The 20,888-nt window shown below is 33.3% G+C and overlaps 1 protein-coding gene across 1 annotated transcript in view; it reads right to left on the bottom strand.

Moving 5' to 3' along the window:
• LOC137406882 (uncharacterized) overlaps positions 1-19,365 on the bottom strand; it is a 57,829-nt gene extending 38,464 nt beyond the window's left edge. The window contains exon 1 of the mRNA XM_068093485.1: positions 19,259-19,365. Coding sequence (XP_067949586.1) covers positions 19,259-19,342 — 84 coding nt within the window. The 5' untranslated portion in view covers positions 19,343-19,365. The remainder of the gene's footprint in view (positions 1-19,258) is intronic.
• Positions 19,366-20,888: the final 1,523 nt, after the last annotated feature.

Raw genomic sequence — 20,888 nt, 5'->3', positions numbered from 1 at the left:
TGAGAGTCAAGTAAAAGAGATAGAGCTTGGGTTAATTTCAAAACCTAACCAAGACCTTGACCAAAAAACTATCAATTTCATATAATGAACATTCACTCTGGCGACTTTTGATGTAATTATTTGTACAATATAAAACATGAATATTTTTATTGTCAATGGATTAGCCCAATTTCTGTGAATGTTACAATTACCTTGAAACTTTAGCTTTTACATGTTGCTTTTTAATTAAGCAAATTGATATGTAAACATGTTTGGTTTTTTGCCATATGCAACTTTGACCAGAATACTGTCTAATAATAAGTCTATGGGTACAATTTCGGCAAACCCATTTTTGATATTTTACTTATTGTAATATTACTGTTGTAAATGCTATATTTCAATGAATACCATTTTATGTCTTTTAGAGCTGGGCATGGTTCTATGCTGTTTAAAAACCTTAACTATTCTAAGTATAGTTAAGGTTAGAGTTTCCTATACTTAATATACCTCAAATATGCTTACTAAATTTATAATATTTAAAAACACATTCATTGTCAAACTTGTTTTGCACATAGCACTTGTGTGTTTCTAAAAAGTTATTTCAAAAATCTTTGTGTTGTTGGTGAAATTGCAGAGCTGTTTGAGATTTCACTGAGCAAAGTAAGTGTTGTTAATTTCTTCTCTTTCTCTGCCGTAAATTAGGCAGCAAGGGTCTTTCTCATGATTATGCAACGCCATGAGATAACTAAGCCATACAATAAATTTGGTGAACAAAGAAAATATTGTTCAATGCTGTTGCTAGCAGGCAATAATAAGATTCTGAGGTCTGCAGATTTTAAACAGTCTCAAAGCCAGAGAAGTAATTTACTCTCATGAGATTTTTTACAAATAAAATGTAGAGATGAACAATGTTAGTAGTTTAAATTTGGTTTCCATTTCTACTTTGATTCTGCAAATGACTTAGAATAAATCAAAGCTGAGCAGGTGTAGTGAATGGGGTGCAATGGCAATAGTCAATGTGTCAATGTCAGTCAGTGGTCATTGTGCTAAAAATGATAGTTAAAATATTTCATACACATGAAATAATATTTTTGCTATTACGAAGAGGGTGAATTTGTATGATGTCATCTGTCATAATTGGTCACAGTGTAAAAGCTAGTGAATATAAAAACTAACTAACTAACTAAGCTTTGATGTTTGCAAAATGGATGAATGCTCGTTGACTAGGTTTGAGCTTTCATGAATTTGTTTATATTTTAAAAGTGACAGTTTTGGGTTCACCCACAGTTGAGAGGATATTTTTTTCATTCAGATTTCAGGCATCTGATCACAACAGATCTGATATGGTATATGAATGTGTGTTATCTTACAATAATTGGCCAATTCCCCCAATCAATTGTTTCAAATATCACAAGCTTGTGATGAGATTTCTACCATCTGTTTGACATACTGCCCAAACTGGCTTTCACATAGTTTATGACTATGTGCTCTCTTTAAATGACTGATTAGTGTGCCTAAACAACTGTTTGAAATATCATTTGCACCTGTGGTGATATTGTGTCATTAAACTTGAAACATCTCATACCATTTCTATTAGGATTGTTGATGACTGCAAATTCATTCATAAAACGCAAATATATATATAATATATAGTTAAAAAAAAAAATATATATATATACAAAGTTGCAAGGTTATTACATGAGCTTTTTTATAAAGAAAGTTCTCAGGCCAAAGTCTTTGTTTTTGTCTATTTTTAACTTTGTTTGAAAAACTTCGCAAGTATTTTTTATAGATTGCATTATAACAAACTAATTTTAGGTATCAATACAAATAGTGCAATAATTTACTTATGGTGCTATTGTTATTGTCATCGCTAATTTGAACTGAACAGTTTTTGAGAAAAATTCTATAGCCGGCCATTGACTACTTCTGTTGGAACGCTTACCTACAGTTTAGTGTTCAAATAAACCATCTCATTTAACTTTTTGTTGCTCATAGTCACTTTTTTTCTTAATAATTACTTTGAGAAAGTCTCACAACATTGGTAAATAGTAAGTGCCGGCTGATATTTGTCTGAGCCAACGTGTTATCACTTCTCACTCTTTGCCTGACATACATTGAGCATGTAGTGTCTTGCTTATAATTATGTAATATCGAAGAACCCCAAGTTAAATTTAGAGAACAAAGAAACTTGTTCAATACTGCTCCTCATCTGCATTAACAAGATTATAACATTTGCTGCTTATACACCAAATCAAAGACAAATAAGATGTTTACTTCCATGAAGTTTGAGCTCAGTAGCATATACAATTTACAAAATTTGTTAATATGATGGTAGTTACTAAATCTCACAGACACTGCAAACAGTTTGTCAAGAACCTACCCAGGTGCCAGGTTTTAAACTTTATTTGCAACATCACCTAATTAGCCTCAAACAGGAAATATAATATTTGTTTTGCATATCGAAGAAGCAGGAGTTAAATATAGACAACAAAGAAAATTATTCAGTACTGCTGGTCACCTGCAAAAACAAGATTATAACATTTGATGCTTTATACACCAAACCAAAGCAAAATCCGATGTTTACTCCAAATAAAGTTTGCGCTCGGTAGCATATACCATTTACAAATATTCAATGAATTTATTATTTTCTGTCTACTCCGCTCTCCAGTATTCTATTCTGCGCAAAGCTTTATGGTTAGCTAAAATGCAAGCAGATTTACCAAGCAAGACATGTTGTAAACATTATGGTGGCTTCAAAATGCCCCATACACTGCAAATAATTTTCAAGAATCTACCCAGATACCAGGTTTTAAACTTTATTTGCAACATCACCTAGTTAGCCTCAAACAGGAAATATTACATTGGTTTTGGATTAATGATAGTCATGCTCACGTTCATTTCAGATTACTCCACTATGCCCAAATTTTTAAGGAAATGCGTACATATTTGCCTATCTAAACAGCTTTCAAAATGCATCAAATCACTGCACAGTTGCCAAAGAGTTATCACATGTATCTTAAATAAAAAAAATTAAATAAACCAAAGCTAACGATCAAGACAAATCATATTTTTAAAATATTTCATCTAAATTGAGGTTGTTCCCATAGACTACTATTATCAGACGCTATACTGACATAGGGCAATATTGTCAAATATTTTATTTAAAAATATTATGAAAACAACACGGGTAATATGGAACACAAATTAATTCTTTAATCAGACTATCGAATTTACAAAGAGTTGAACAGTTATATTTTAAAACAAATATGAACGGTCTTTCTTATGAAATTTTTTCAATTTCTCAAGAAAAAGTTAGTATTTTGACCATTTATATATAATTCAACCATGAACAACTTAACCCAGAAGAATATTATGATAGACAATAGAATTATATCACCCCTAACCATGGCAGGTTTGAAGACATGTATTTACTGATTTGCTCTAGTTTTTAATTTAAATTGCAATTGGAAAAATCTTGTAAACCCAAAATGCCTGATTCTCAAAGTTGATTGTTTGACTATCACACTCACAAAGTTTTTTTTTCTTTCGCATCACATTAGATAGTTCGGTTGATGAACCGGCTTGCGCAGTAAGAACTCTAATAGTGAGTGAGTATTTATTGCAAAGTTATTTTCTAGTGCTGTTGTTTTTCTAATAATTATTTTTAATATTCGTCGTTTTGGTATACCTTCAGTGTTGTTAGAGAATCTCCTGAACCAAGTAGATATTATTACTTTCTACTTATTTTCTGCTAAACATTAAGAAGCAAGGGTCCAGGTAATCATGAAGCAACATCAAACAGCAAGAAGATCTATTAATAGAACAAAGCAAATTATGCAATACGGTTACTTGCAGGCAATAATAAGATCATATGGTTTGCGACTTTTACGCAGTCTCTCATCCAAAGAAGAAATTTTTTCTTTAAAGATATGCTCTCCATAACATACTACACTGAAAAATATTTAACGGTTTTAATTACAATGCTAATTTTATATGAAGCAAGAGAGGCTGATAATTGCTTATAAAATTCACAATAACAAAAAGTCTGCAGGAATGATACCAATTTGCAAAAATATTTCTGATAATTTAGACACGAAGTTAAACAAAAACTTGTGTTGAGCACCAATAATTACCAACTGGTTGATCTCTTGTTGAAAATTCGCAAAAGCACACTTGCAAAATTGCCTGAAGATCCTTGTCAACTGTTTTTTATTACTGCTGACAAAGTTATTACTTTTGGTCTTTTACTCAAGGAAAGTCACGAGCCAAAACTCCTGTTTTGTCAATTTGTAATTTTGTTTGAAAAACTACACAAGTCTTTTTAGAAATTGCATTGTAACAAAATAATTTTAGATATCAATAGCAATAGTGCAATAACCTACTTATTGTTCTATTGTGATTGCTAATTTGAACTAAACATTTTTTTTAGAATTATTCTATAGCTGGCCGTTGACTAATTTTGTTGGAAAGTGACCTATAGTTTTAATGATTGGAAAACTCATCTCACTTTACTTTGCGTAACTCATAGCCACTCATTTTTATTAATAATTCCTTTGAAAAAGTCTCGCAGCATTGGTAAACTTTCGGCGCTGTTTGCGATATTTCTGAGCCAACCTGTTTATAATTGTTGCCCCTTTGCCTGTCATACATTGAGCATGTCGTGTTCTGCTGATTATGTAATATTGAAGAAGCACCAAGTAAACTTAGAGAACAAAAAAACTTATTCAATACTGCAATCGGTAAAATTCAGTACTGGTCATGTGCAATAACAAGATAATAAAATTTTCAGCTTGTACACCAAATCAAAGACAACTAAGATGCTTACTCTCCTAAAATGTGTGCTCAATAGCATATAAAGTTTATGAATATTCCCTAAATTTAATATTTTTTGTCCACTCCGTTCTATAGGATTCTTTTCTGCGCAAGGCTTTGTAGTCAGCTAAAAACCAAGCAGATTTAGTGAGTGAGGCATGCTCATAATAAAATCGTAGCTTGTAAATATCAAAGACACTGCAAATAGTTTGTCAAAAATCTCCCATGGCACAAGATTTTAAACTTTATTTGCAACATCACCCGGTTAGCCTCAAACAGCAAATGTTATAATTGTTTTGCATTAACGATAGTTATGCTCACATTCACTTTTGATCACATGGTTTCCACTATGCCCATCTTGATAATGAAATACGTACATATCTGGATATCTAAACAGCTTTCACAATGCATCAAATTACTGCACAGTTGCCAAAGGGTTGTGCCATGCATCTTGAATCGAAAATTCAAACTAATGAATGCAATATCATTCACAGTTGTAGTAGTATTTTTGCAATCAAATTGGTGAAATCTTGGCACACATCCGCTTTAAGATGGTTGACAAATAAGTGTGCACTTACAACAATTGATCAATTTTTAAGCTCATCATTCAAATATAACACACACTTTGATATTTGTGCCATCAAACTAGAGAGAGTTTACGACAGCCCAAATGCTTTAAAATTATTAGTGACTGTGAGTGAACTTAAAACAATTTGTAATGTGGTATGCACATGTGATAATAGTTCTGTCATCAAATTGAGCGCTTATAAGAATTAGTCAATGTCTTCAAAAAAATGTTTAAAATATCATACAAACCTGTGATAATATTTCTACCATGAAATGGTGGACATATTTTTGCAATGGTGTTGACATTGTTTATGACTGTCTGTGCTCTTTTGGTATAATTGGTCAATGTGCTCAGAAAACTTCTTAAGAAGCATATTCATTAGGGGTTGATATTTTGGCATTAAATTTGGAACATCTTGCAGCGATGGTGTTATGAGTGACCATGACTGTTATTTCAAATAAAAAAATCAGTCAATTTCCCCAAATCAATGGTTAAAATATCATACACACCTGTGAGAATAATTTTACCATCAAATTGGGGACATATTGTTGCAATGGTGTTGACAAATTCTATGACTGACTGTGTTCTTTTGTTATAATTGGTCAATGTACTCAGAAAACTTCTTAAGAAGCATATTTATTGGGGGTTCATATTTTGACATTAAATTTGGAACATCTTGCAGCGATGGTGTTATGAATGACCTTGACTGTTATTTCAAATAAAAAAATCAGTCAATGTCCCCAAATCAATGGTTAAAATATCATACAGACCTGTGAGAATTATTTTGCCATCAAATTGGGGACATACTGTTGCAATGGTGTTGACATTGTCTATGACTGACTGTGTTCTTTTGTTATGATTGGTCAATGTGCTCAGAAAACTTCTTAAGAAGCATATTCATTGGGGGTTGATATTTTGGCATTAAATTTTGAACATCTTGCATTGATGGTGTTATGAATGACCATGACTGTTATTTCAAATAAAATAATCAGTCAGTGTCCCCAAATCAATGGTTAAAATATCATACACACCTGTGAGAATAATTTTACAATCAAATTGGGGACATATTGTTGCAATGGTGTTGACATATTCTATGACTGAATGAGTTATTTTGTTGTAATTGGTCAATGTGCTAGGGATAGGGCAATAATTTAATTATGGTGCTATTGTTATTGTGATTCCTAATTTGAAGTAAACAGTTTTATGAGAATTATTCTATAGCTGGCCATTGACTACTTCTGTTGGAAAGCTTACCTACATTTTAATGTTTGAAAAACCGACTTTTTAACTTTTTGTTGGTCATAGCTGCTTGTTTTTTTAATAGTTACTTTAAAAAACTCTCACAGCATTGGTAAAATTTTCGTGCTATCTGAGATTTGTTTGAGCCAACGTGTTATCGCTTCTCAACCTTTGCCTGCCATACATTTAGCCTGTAGTGTCTCGCTTATGATTATGTAACATCGCAGAACCACAAGTTAAATATAGAGAACAAAGAAACTTATTCAGTACTGCTGGTCATCTGTAATAACAAGATTATAACATTGGATGCTTTACACACCAAATCAAAGACAAATAAGATGTTTACTTCCATAAAATTTGTGCTCAATAGCATATACAATTTACAAATATTCAATGAGTTTATTATTTTCCATTTACTCCATTCTATAATATTCTATTGGCACAAGGCTTTATTGTTAATTAAAAACCAAGCAGGTGCAGTGAGTGAGACATGTTTTTAATAAAATAGTAGCTTGTAAATTTCACAGACACTGCAAATAATTTGTGAATAATTTACTTAGGCGCGAGATTTTGAACTTCATTTGCAATATCACCCAGTTAGCCTCAAACAGAACAAATTGTATTTGTTTTGTATTAATGATACTCATGTTCACGTTCACTTTAAATCACATTGTTTTTACTATGCCAATCCTTTTAAGAAAATGCGTACTTATTTGCCCATATAAATAGCTTTCAAAATGCATCAAATTACTGCTCAGGCGCCAAAGAGTAATGTTATATGTTTTAAATAGAGAAAATAAAGTGAACCACCTGTAATAATCAAGCCGGATCATATTTTCAAAATATTACATCTGAATTGATGTTGCACACAAAGATCACTGTTATCATAAACTATACAGACATAGATCAATGTTGTCAAATATTTCACATGGAAACATCCTATTTGACATTCGCAAGAATTTTTTATAGATTTCAGTGTAGCAAACTAATTTTAGATACCATTAGTGCAATAATTTACTTATTGTTCTATTGTTATTGCGATTGCTAATTTGAACTAATCAGTTTTATGAGAATTATTTTATAACTGGTCATTGACAACTTGGGTTGTAAATTTTATCTACAGTTTCAATGTTTGGAAAACCCATCTAATTGTACTTCGTGTTACTGATAGTTGCTCTTTTTTCCATAATTACTTTGAAAAAATCTCACGGCATTAGTGAAATTTTGATGCTGTTTGTGATTTGTCTGACCCAACATGTTATCGCTTCTCAATCTTTGCCTGTCATACCTTGAGCCTGTTACAGTAGTGTCTTGCTTATGATTATGTAATATCGATGAAGCAGGAGTTAAATCCGGAGAACAAAGAAACTTATTCAGTACTGCTGGTCATATACAATAACAAGATTATAACATTTGATGTTTTATACACCAATCAAAGACAAATCAAATGTTTACTCTCATAAAGTTTGCCCTTGGTAGCATATACAATTTACAAATATTCGATGAATTTAGTATTTTCTGTCTACTTTGCTCTACAGTATTCTATTCTGCGCAAAGCTTTATGGTTAGCTAAAATGCAAGCAGACTCAGCAAGTGAGACATGTTGTAAATGCTATGGTGGCTTCAAAATCCCCAGACACTGCAAATAGTTTTTAAGAATCTACCCAGGTGCCAGGTTTTAAACTTTATTTGCAACATCACCTAGCTAGCCTCAAACAGGAAATATTACATTTGTTTTGGATTAATGATAGTCATGCTCACGTTCATTTCAGATCACATGATTTTCACTAAGCCCATTTTTTTAAGGAAATGCGTACATATTTGCCTATCTAAAAAGCTTTTGCAGTGCATCAAATCACTGCATAGTTTCCAAAGAGTTATCACATGCATCTTAAATAGAAAAAATAAAATGAACATATTGTTGTCAATATTGTCACACCATTGCAACAATATTGACATATTGTTGCAATGGTGTTGACATTGTCTATGACTGACTTTGTTCTTTTGTTCTAATTGGTCAATGTGCTCAGAAAACCGCTTAAGAAGCATATTCATTGGGGTTGATATTTTGACATTAAATTTGGAACATCTTGCAGCGATGGTATTAGGAATGATGATGACTGTGATTTCAAATAAAATAATCAGTCAGTGTCCCCAAATCAATGGTTAAAATATCATACACACCTGTGAGAATAATTTTACAATCAAATTGGGGACATATTGTTGCAATGGTGTTGACATATTCTATGACTGACTGAGTTATTTTGTTGTAATTGGTCAATGTGCTCAGGAAACTGTTTAAGAAGCATACTTATTGGGATTGATATTTTGGCATTAAATTTGGAACATCGAGCAGCAATGGTATTAGGAATGATGATGACTGTGACTTCAAATAAAATAATCAGTCAATGTCCCCAAATCAATGGTTAAAATATCATACACACCTGTGAGAATAATTTTACCATCAAATTGGGGACATATTGTTGCAATGGTGTTGACATATTCTATGACTGACTGTGTTATTTTGTTATAATTGATCAATGTGCTCAGGAAACTGCTTAAGAAGCATAATTATTGGGATTGATATTTTGGCATTAAATTTGGAACATCGAGCAGCAATGGTATTAGGAATGATGATGACTGTGATTTCAAATAAAATAATCAGTCAATGTCCCCAAATCAATGGTTAAAATATCATACACACCTGTGAGAATAATTTTACCATCAAATTGGGGACATATTGTTGCAATGGTGTTGACATATTCTATGACTGACTGTGTTCATTTGTTATAATTGGTCAATGTGCTCAGGAAACTGCTTAAGAAGCATATTTATTGGGGTTGGTATTTTGGCATTAAATTTGGAACATATTGCAGCAATGGTATTAAGAATGATCATGACTGTTATCTCAAATAAAATAATCAGTCAATGTCCCCAAATCAATGGTTAAAATTTCATACACACCTGTGAGAATAATTTTACCATCAAATTGGGGACATATGGTTGCAATGGTGTTGACATATTCTATGACTGACTGTGTTATTTTGTTATAATTGATCAATGTGCTCAGGAAACTGCTTAAGAAGCATAATTATTGGGATTGATATTTTGGCATTAAATTTGGAACATCGAGCAGCAATGGTATTAGGAATGATGATGACTGTGATTTCAAATAAAATAATCAGTCAATGTCCCCAAATCAATGGTTAAAATATCATACACACCTGTGAGAATAATTTTACCATCAAATTGGGGACATATTGTTGCAATGGTGTTGACATATTCTATGACTGACTGAGTTATTTTGTTGTAATTGGTCAATGTGCTCAGGAAACTGTTTAAGAAGCATATTTATTGGGATTGATATTTTGGCATTAAATTTGGAACATCGAGCAGCAATGGTATTAGGAATGATCATGACTGTTATCTCAAATAAAATAATCAGTCAATGTCCCCAAATCAATGGTTAAAATTTCATACGCACCTGTGATAATAATTTTACCATCAAATTGGGGACATATGGTTGCAATGGTGTTGACATATTCTATGACTGACTGTGTTATTTTGTTATAATTGATCAATGTGCTCAGGAAACTGCTTAAGAAGCATAATTATTGGGATTGATATTTTGGCATTAAATTTGGAACATCGAGCAGCAATGGTATTAGGAATGATGATGACTGTGATTTCAAATAAAATAATCAGTCAATGTCCCCAAATCAATGGTTAAAATATCATACACACCTGTGAGAATAATTTTACCATCAAATTGGGGACATATTGTTGCAATGGTGTTGACATATTCTATGACTGACTGTGTTCTTTTGTTATAATTGGTCAATGTGCTCAGGAAACTGCTTAAGAAGCATATTTATTGGGGTTGGTATTTTGGCATTAAATTTGGAACATATTGCAGCAATGGTATTAAGAATGATCATGACTGTTATCTCAAATAAAATAATCAGTCAATGTCCCCAAATCAATGGTTAAAATTTCATACACACCTGTGAGAATAATTTTACCATCAAATTGGGGACATATGGTTGCAATGGTGTTGACATATTCTATGACTGACTGAGTTATTTTGTTGTAATTGGTCAATGCGCTCAGGAAACTGTTTAAGAAGCATATTTATTGGGATTGATATTTTGGCATTAAATTTGGAACATCGAGCAGCAATGGTATTAGGAATGATGATGACTGTGATTTCAAATAAAATAATCAGTCAATGTCCCCAAATCAATGGTTAAAATATCATACACACCTGTGAGAATAATTTTACCATCAAATTGGGGACATATTGTTGCAATGGTGTTGACATATTCTATGACTGACTGAGTTATTTTGTTGTAATTGGTCAATGTGCTCAGGAAACTGTTTAAGAAGCATATTTATTGGGATTGATATTTTGGCATTAAATTTGGAACATCGAGCAGCAATGGTATTAGGAATGATGATGACTGTGATTTCAAATAAAATAATCAGTCAATGTCCCCAAATCAATGGTTAAAATTTCATACACACCTGTGAGAATAATTTTACCATCAAATTGGGGACATATTGTTGCAATGGTGTTGACATATTCTATGACTGACTGTGTTATTTTGTTGTAATTGGTCAATGTGCTCAGGAAACTGTTTAAGAAGCATATTTATTGGGATTGATATTTTGGCATTAAATTTGGAACATCGAGCAGCAATGGTATTAGGAATGATCATGACTGTTATCTCAAATAAAATAATCAGTCAATGTCCCCAAATCAATGGTTAAAATTTCATACACACCTGTGAGAATAATTTTACCATCAAATTGGGGACATATGGTTGCAATGGTGTTGACATATTCTATGACTGACTGTGTTATTTTGTTATAATTGATCAATGTGCTCAGGAAACTGCTTAAGAAGCATAATTATTGGGATTGATATTTTGGCATTAAATTTGGAACATCGAGCAGCAATGGTATTAGGAATGATGATGACTGTGATTTCAAATAAAATAATCAGTCAATGTCCCCAAATCAATGGTTAAAATATCATACACACCTGTGAGAATAATTTTACCATCAAATTGGGAACATATTTTTGCAATGGTGTTGACATATTCTATGACTGACTGAGTTATTTTGTTGTAATTGGTCAATGCGCTCAGGAAACTGTTTAAGAAGCATATTTATTGGGATTGATATTTTGGCATTAAATTTGGAACATCGAGCAGCAATGGTATTAGGAATGATGATGACTGTGATTTCAAATAAAATAATCAGTCAATGTCCCCAAATCAATGGTTAAAATATCATACACACCTGTGAGAATAATTTTACCATCAAATTGGGGACATATTGTTGCAATGGTGTTGACATATTCTATGACTGACTGAGTTATTTTGTTGTAATTGGTCAATGTGCTCAGGAAACTGTTTAAGAAGCATATTTATTGGGATTGATATTTTGGCATTAAATTTGGAACATCGAGCAGCAATGGTATTAGGAATGATGATGACTGTGATTTCAAATAAAATAATCAGTCAATGTCCCCAAATCAATGGTTAAAATATCATGCACATCTGTGAGAATAATTTTACCATCAAGTTGGGGACATATCGTTGCAATGGTGTTGACATATTCTATGACTGACTGTGTTCTTTTGTTATAATTGGTCAATGTGCTCAGGAAACTGCTTAAGAAGTATATTCATTAGGGTTAATATTTTGGCATTAAATTTGGAACATCGAGCAGCAATGGTATTAGGAATGATGATGACTGTGATATCAAATAAAATAATCAGTCAGTGTCCCCAAATCAATGGTAAAAATATCATACACACCTGCGATAATTTTTCTACAACCAATATGGGGATATCTTTTCATGATAATATTTCTACTAATTTGTTAAACTAATGGTTACAAACTTGCTGATTAAAATACCAAACATTCCCTTGTGTTCATATTGCCCTCTAAATAGTTGATGGTGAAAAGTACAGACTCCCTATTAGACTAGCATTGAGCGAATTTATGATATCGTGTGCACTTGTAATAGTTTGTCAATTGTACCTAAATAACGAATATACTTGTATACTAATACAAACACACTTTTCTTTTATGTTTACATCATACGTCAGAAAAATTGTATGACAACATATTTGAGACTATTTTTGACGGTTTGCAGTTACAATAACTGGCCAATTACTTCAAAAAACATTGACTGTAGTATCATACATAATTTGGATGACGTGCACGCCTTCAAATGGAACAAAGTTTATCTCAATAGTACCGAGATAGCTCAAATCAGTGTGTGCAGTGATAGTATTTATTTAACACTCCCAAGCTAATGGTTAAAATATTTTGCATACTTTTGGTCATATCTGCACTAAAAATTGAGTCAATTTTGTTAATAAACATTTAAACATTTGAATAGATTACAATTAAATGTATGGTTTTTGCAAAGATGGGCAACTCAATATATTTTTAAGGAAATGTAATAGAAGGCCAATTTTTGGTACGGATAACACGTTTTATTAAACATAATGATATTTTTATTAGGTAAAAGTTATTGGGCTTACATTAGGCATATTGGAGATACCAATGCTTCATTTCCAAAGCTTGATTCTAATATGTCTCTGCCTATGCTTGGCTTTTCATGCATGGCTTACAAACAAAGGAATTGCGCAGAAGTTTAATTTAAAAGTGGTAATCATCGTGTGCAACAAAACAGAAAAGTACGACTAAAATTAACTGTATCCAAATTTATTTGGTTTCCTGATTTAAAAAAAATTATTCACATTTGCTTGCCTGGTTATTTTTACTTTTGTTTAAAAAAGTTAACTCATGATCGCGCAATGTAAATTTTCTGATGGCTGCTCTTGGTAGTGATAAAATGAGATGTAGCAAAATACTTTATTCAGGGCTTAAGAATTCTATGAAAACTATGTTAAAATGTTTACCTTGAACATACTCGCGTTAAATTTTGAAAAGTCTTAAATCTAGATAGACATCAGCCTGCAACCCAGGCCTGGCTGTTTGCAATTCAAAACCTTAACTTGAACAGATCACCGTAAATTCTGTGAAGCAATTGATTAAGGCTGAATTTATTACTAAACATAAAAGTCTAAGGTCGATTCAACCTTTGCGCACCATACATGTGTAGAATTAGTACTTTAAATAGGTTTAATAAAGAACTATTAAACTTCTAAGTTGACATTTGGGGAAAAATTAAGTGATGGATAACTTTTACAAGCACATTTACGAAACTGTGGGAAAAGTATCACATACCGACAACTCCAAAATGGTTGAAAAAAACAAAAATAAGCCAGAGTTATCTTCTCTACGCAAAAGTCCCCGTTTATTAGATAAAAAATTCATACATGTGTGTGATGTGATGTCCCCAAAGTTAGTGTTAAATTCTCATGAGCTATAACTGAAAAACGGATAAGATGACAGCTCCAAAAATTAGTGCATTTGTAAACCCAACAAAAAATGTTTTAATATGTTATTTTTTAAAGCTCTTAATGATAGATGAAAATTGTCCTCAAAGTGATGGTAAAAATATCGCGTCCCCAATTGCATGCGTTTACAAGACTGTGTGTGTGTGTGTGTGTGTGTGTGTGTGTGTGTGTGTGTGTGTGTGTGTGTGTGTGTGTGTGTGTGTGTGTGTGTGTGTGTGTGTGTGTGTGTGTGTGTGTGTGTGTGTGTGTGTGTGTGTGTGTGTGTGTGTGTGTGTGTGTGTGTGTGTGTGTGTGTGTGTGTGTGTGTGTGTGTGTGTGTGTGTGTGTGTGTGTGTGTGTGTGTGTGTGTGTGTGTGTGTGTGTGTGTGTGTGTGTGTGTGTGTGTGTGTGTGCTCGTATACATATCTAAAAACCGATAAACATATACCTGTAGATCCATATAAATACATATATATATATAATGTATATTATATATATGTAATATACATATAAATACCTATATATAATATACATGTATATACATATATATATACACAGTAAGTAAACGTTTATATGTACATCCATATATATACATAGATATGTACGTACATATTTTTAGTTTGTTTCCTCAGCCCGGATACCCCGTATGGGTGGTAATCTGCTCTAACTCAGGTCTCCTACCAGAGACCTGGGAGTTTGAGCACTCGCCTCAAGATCTTAGCTGTTCCCAATAGCGCATTTTTCTGCAACTCACCTGAGTTGATTGCTGTTGGTATTTGGGAAAGCCACATTTTATGCGCCAGTGTTATTGCACCCACTGCTCCAATGACTACTGGGATTACAGTTACCGCTCAGTGTATGCGTTTCCTGCTAGCTGCTTGCATCCACTGATGATGTGTTGAATGGTCTCAGGTGCATCTTTGCACAGTCTGCATCTAGGATCGCCTCCAGTGTGATAAATTTTTGTTTGGAGTTGCTTTGTTGGGAGCACTTGCTCCTGGGCTGCCATGATTAGCGACTCTGTATTGGCCGTTAGGTTTCCTTTGTTCGGCCACATATATGTCTGGTGAAGATCGCCAACCTTAGATATTTGTCAGTGGTAAGCACCATAAAAAGGTTCCGTGTGCCAGTCAATTTCCTCATCATCAGGGCGTAGGTCTGTTGTAAGAGCAGCCGATTGAAATTCAAATATATATATATATATTTTTTTTTTATATATATATATATATATGTCTATCCATGTAAACCACCTCTTCTACATGGATGACATCAAGCTGTACGCTAACAAAGAAAGGGACATCGATTCGCTAATACACCTCACTCAGGTACAGCAAGGACATCGGAATGACCTTTGGTATTGAGAAATGTGGAAGGCTAATTCTTAAGAGAGACCATTCTATGCTCACAGATGGCCTAAGAATGCCAAATGGTACCATCAAAGATATAGAAGAAGGGTACAAGTACTTGGGGATTATGCAAAGCAACATCAACCACAAACCATATATATATATATATATGTATATATATATATATAAATATATATATATAAATATATATATATATATATGGGTTGCCATAACCAAGTCATGGCAATAATTACCTACGCACTGCCAGTAATAAGATATCCAGCAGGCATAATAAAGTGGACTGAGGAAGCCATCAAGGAACAGATATAGCAACTCGTAAACTGCTGACCATGCATGAAGCACTCCACCCAAAATCTGGTACTACTAGATTGTATCTCGATAGGAAAGATGGCGGTAGGGGAATCAAAAGTGTACAGCAGACAGTGAAAGAGGAAGAGCAAAGCATCAAAGCCTATGCAGCCTCCATGGCCACTTCAGATAAGTTGCTAGCTGCTCTTACAATGGAGCTTCGCCCTGATGATGAGGAAATTGACTGGCACACGAAACCTCTTCATGGTGCTTACCACCGGCAAATATCTAAGGTTGGCGATCTTCACCAGACATATATGTGGCTGAACAAAGGAAACCTAACGGCCAATACAGAGTCGCTAATCATGGCAGGCCAGGAGCAAGTGCTCCCAACAAGGCAACTCCAAACAAAAATCTATCACACTAGAGACGATCCTAGATGCAGACTGTGCAAAGATGCACCTGAGACCATCCAACACATCATCAGTGGATGCAAGCAGCTAGCAGGAAATGCATACACTGAGCTTTTGGGGCTTTTTGGGTACTTAAAATAATTGAAGAAGGAAAATAAAACCACTGTAATAGTTTTCAAACTGTGTCAAACCACTGTAACTTTTAAACTTCACAACATGAGGAAAATGTTTTGCGCAGGTCGAATAAATTAAAAAAATGAAACAACTATGAAAAGGTTTAGATGTGAATGTGAAATAATTAGCAAGTAACAGCTAAATTAAGTCGGCTTTGCTATGATTACAATAAAATATTATTCGGTAATGATACAAATAATACGAACTGAAAAAACAAAATAAAAACTATGAATATGCAGAATAAACAATAACAATTCTTGCATAGAAGTGTGTGTGTACGAGTGAGCAAGCGAGCGAGTGTGTATATAGAAAAAAGGTTACTGTTCCACCAGAAGCTATCCATCAAAACTTTGAATACGGAGACACTCCTACTTTACGGAGACTCTTCTTACAGAGACAATGTAATTGCCTGTGCAAAAAGAATTGGCCTCGACCCCGGATATACTAATTAAATCTTAAGAAAAACATTTTTTAACAGGGGCATCATAACGCGTGGTCGCATAGGTAAAATAATCAGCGTGCGCTATAGCTACATCTATAGCCAGAATGACAGACGAAATACGACATACTTTGAAAAAAAGATAAATAAATACATGTATGTATACACACAGATATACATACATATACAGTACATATACATACATATACTGTAACAGTATGAATACATACAGTATGTATACCTACATACATACATGTATATATATATACCGTAAAACCTCTAATTGAGCGCCACGGCGCTCTATTTTTCAACGCTTCTTCTATAGTGGCAGTCAATTGGAGGCGGCGCTCCAATAGAAGTTCAAATGACTCGGCGGAATTTTCGGAAAATAAATTTAGTCATATTACAGGCGAAGCGAATGTCGCCTATATTTTGCTCTTTTTTCTGGTGGATAGATATTTAACCTTTTGGATGCAATAAATCTGCTAACTTACCTCTAACTTTTCAAAGATCTCTTAATAAATGTGCATCAAGAAACCGAGAAATATCTCTACCAGTTGATAATTATTGCTTGCAATTGATCTACTTTGATATTATAGCCTGCGTCCTTCTTTTTAATTTGCTGGCATTGTCAATTTTTATTTCATTCTAAATATGAAGACATATTTTTATTTATATCTATATTTAACATTGTAAGGCTCAATGCACTTATTGATATATTTCCTACAGCTTGCAGCCAAAACAAGCTTTTATGTGCAATAGAAGTGGAGGTTTGAGCATCGATCCATTGTAAGCCAAGCTACGATAGCTGCAAGGGTACTATTAAATAACATGCTATAAATATGCATACTTATAAGTTATATAATGATAATCTATTTATATATTCATGAACAATTGAAATAAATGAATCACACTTATGGGCAAGGTAAAGCATAGTGTCACACATATAGGCAATTCTTTGTCCACCATTTGTGATCATAATTTTCCATCAATTAGTGAGTAAACATGTATAGACATGCAGAAATATGAAAATTTTTAAAATGAAATCTTCTCCCACGAATATATGGTGGCATGAAAGTAGATTTTTCTGTTATGGTGCATGCCGCCGGGAAGGTAGCTCTTTTTTTTTTAAACTTTGCTCTTCATTCTAAAGAAAATTTTATTTTGTATTTTATCATCAGTACAAATATTACGTGCAAAAGTAAAAATTCATGATTTTAAAACAAAAATATTTTCATCGTTTGATCGGATAGCTGCGTTCTGATTCGTGATTTCCATGCAACAAACATCTTCTAGTTGTCCAATAACTTCCACAATATCTTCTGGCCTCAACTCTTATTCTCTACTGCTAAACTAGTTGATATTAGTGTCCAAACGATTTTTTAGCAGAGCAAAACTTTCACGTTCTGCATTTAGCTCTAATGCAGCGCGTAAAAGTTTGCTTAGCAAATGTAGCCTTTGGTCCAAAACTTGCAAAACGATTTTTATATGTGTGACTTTCGAAATATTAGGACCGCGTAAAAATGGAACTACAATGAGCCTGAGACAATTAGGAGTTATTTATGTGGCGTTGCTTTCAATGTTCCATCTACCAACGTAAATTTAAACCTTTTTTATTATATATGTACATGTATATCAAAGTATCAAGACTATCAGCCTGAGACATTTATTGGTTATTGCTACAGTGTTGCTTTTAAAGTTTTAACGAAAGAAACCTTGGAAATGGACAACAAAAGAATTAATTGTTATTGATATAAACGATTAATTATTAATAAGATTTTGTTGACACTTCTACTGATCAGTTAATATTATGGGCTTGTGGAGATCAAATAATGTTAAAGTGGCGGCCAAATGGAGGTGGCGTTCAATTGGAAAGTGGAGGTCTATGTTTCAACTCTTCTCTCAGGCAGGCGTTAAATTGGAGAGATGGCGTAAAGATATATGTATACATACATGTATACATACATATGTCTACATGTAGGTATACATATGTAATACACACGTGATACAAATGTATACATACATGTATACACGCATAGGTGATTGGCGTAAGCCAAAATCAATGATCACATAGATTAAAATTAAATAGTCTATCACATCGATAAACTCATAACCAAATTGGAGCAATCACTTTTAATGATTATATGTTATTTATGAATGCAATAACAGCTAAAAACAAACGTAGCAAATAATACAGTAAGATTTTTTATAGTTGGTAAATATACGGATATGACATTTATTCTTTGTTTTGTCTCTGAAAAATATTCATACCACTTAATCACAGTAATCAATAAATGCTATTTTTGGAAAGTACAAATAAGAAAACGATTTTCATGATGTTCCTCCAAAAACAGTTAAACTTTGACCTCTCTATTTTAATCATATATTTCTTTAACGTTTATTAATTACATATTATAGTTTAAAAACATTGTTTCTCAAGTTAATGACAGAAACCAAAATGCTCAACTAAACTAGATGATTATTTTGCCTGTTCTTGAAAACTTCAAAAAATTTATAATTTTTAGGATCCTACCATATTTTGAAATAAAAACTCACTGTAAGAGTCCTACGTGGCAGTGGTTTAGGCCGGTGACCATCATCTCTAGCGGAATGTTGGGCTGGCTGCTGTTTTTCAGACATTACTGAAGAACATCGGTTACGGAACGGCCTGGCCTAAAATATATTCATAGTCCATTGTGCATTATACACAGGTAAACTCTAGTTGCTTGAGTTTTCCTTTCAAAATATTCTCACGTGATTTACAGATTCTGGCTGGGAAAACCACTCAGTTACAGTATCTTATCCAACCTTAGTACTACTTGAGTTTAGGTAGAGTGATTTTTATTATTTACCATATAACTACTTTTACTATACCTTTGAGGATGACAAGTCCTAGTTCTGAGTGCTCCAAACCATCTTAGTCTATTTGGCATAGCCAGCGCCTGAAACACAGGCGAGTGTTGTTACCCCTCACCCTATTATGGGATATATATTAATATTATAATTTGCTTTTTGTGATGTAGTCAGTAAATTGTCCACTTCAATATTTTGACGTAGACTGCTCGGGAGAGACTCATTTTTTATCACTTTCTTGAGCAAGAAAAGCAAACATTTTTGGAGCCATTCACAAGAGAGTTACTTTTGGATGAGGTGTGTACCATAACGATTTAGTTTATAAAGCAGCTTTTGCTCGTCACATAGAGCTGAGTTTTTGTTTGTAAGTATAACCTTCCATTTGCAATCATCGACAAAATGAACAAACAGAAATCAAGAAATATCAAGCAAGTTGAACAAACATGTTTTGAAAGTTAGCAATCTAATAGTTTTGCAGAGAGGAGTCAAATAGGGATATGAAGGGTGTAATAACAGAAATTTCTGGAGCTGAAATACACGATGGCGGATGTAGTATGTTGCTGTCACTAAATAGAAAAACAAATGTCATATGTGATGACAGACAAATGCAAATATTCTGGGCACAGTTTATGTCGTATTTTGAAACTTGTGGCACAAAGGCATAAATTAGCAAGTTTTACATAAGGCAAAATGTTTAAAGATCTAGCGATGTGTTTGGTGGAAGTACGGTAGGCTGGAACACGTGATCGGTGGGACACAATTTTAGTGTAGATTTATCTAAGAGAAATATCATTTTCTGTTGTCGATGTTGTCAGACGGAATTATATATCTTACCATTTTCCTCATTGATAAGATGAAAATGTACAAATTGAAAATAAATCAACGTTCTGTCTTACTGTTTACAAGATATATATGCCCTGTGAATACCCTGATATAGTAGGGAACCATCACAGTTAAGTTGTGCGCTTTTCATCATGATCGTGTTTTCATTAACTGTGGCGTGATAAATAGTGAGTCGTGCTAATGAACTACCAAATAGAGTGCCAGATAAATTTTTACCATATTCTCTGTTCTGGGTTTGTTTCTCACCTGGATGGTAATACAAGAATTTTGTGATTTTAGTTTGTAAGGTGTTATTTTATGTTTATGTTGGTCTAAAATGGATGATGTTAGCTTTTTTGATTGTATTTAGATTGAAGTCATTAATTAGTGTTGCAGGTTGGCAGGGTTGGTGAGGGAGAAAATGATACATTGTTCTTGTTTGAAATTGATTTGTTTCTTGTTACGTTGCTTCATTCTGTGTTTGGTTGAATAGGTCTTATCTGAAGGTCAG

This window comes from Watersipora subatra, chromosome 10 (assembly GCF_963576615.1).
Source record: "Watersipora subatra chromosome 10, tzWatSuba1.1, whole genome shotgun sequence".
NCBI classification, from domain to species: domain Eukaryota; kingdom Metazoa; phylum Bryozoa; class Gymnolaemata; order Cheilostomatida; family Watersiporidae; genus Watersipora; species Watersipora subatra.
The sequence above is the reverse complement of the archived record's forward strand: the minus strand, read 5'-3'. Positions and strand labels throughout refer to the sequence as shown.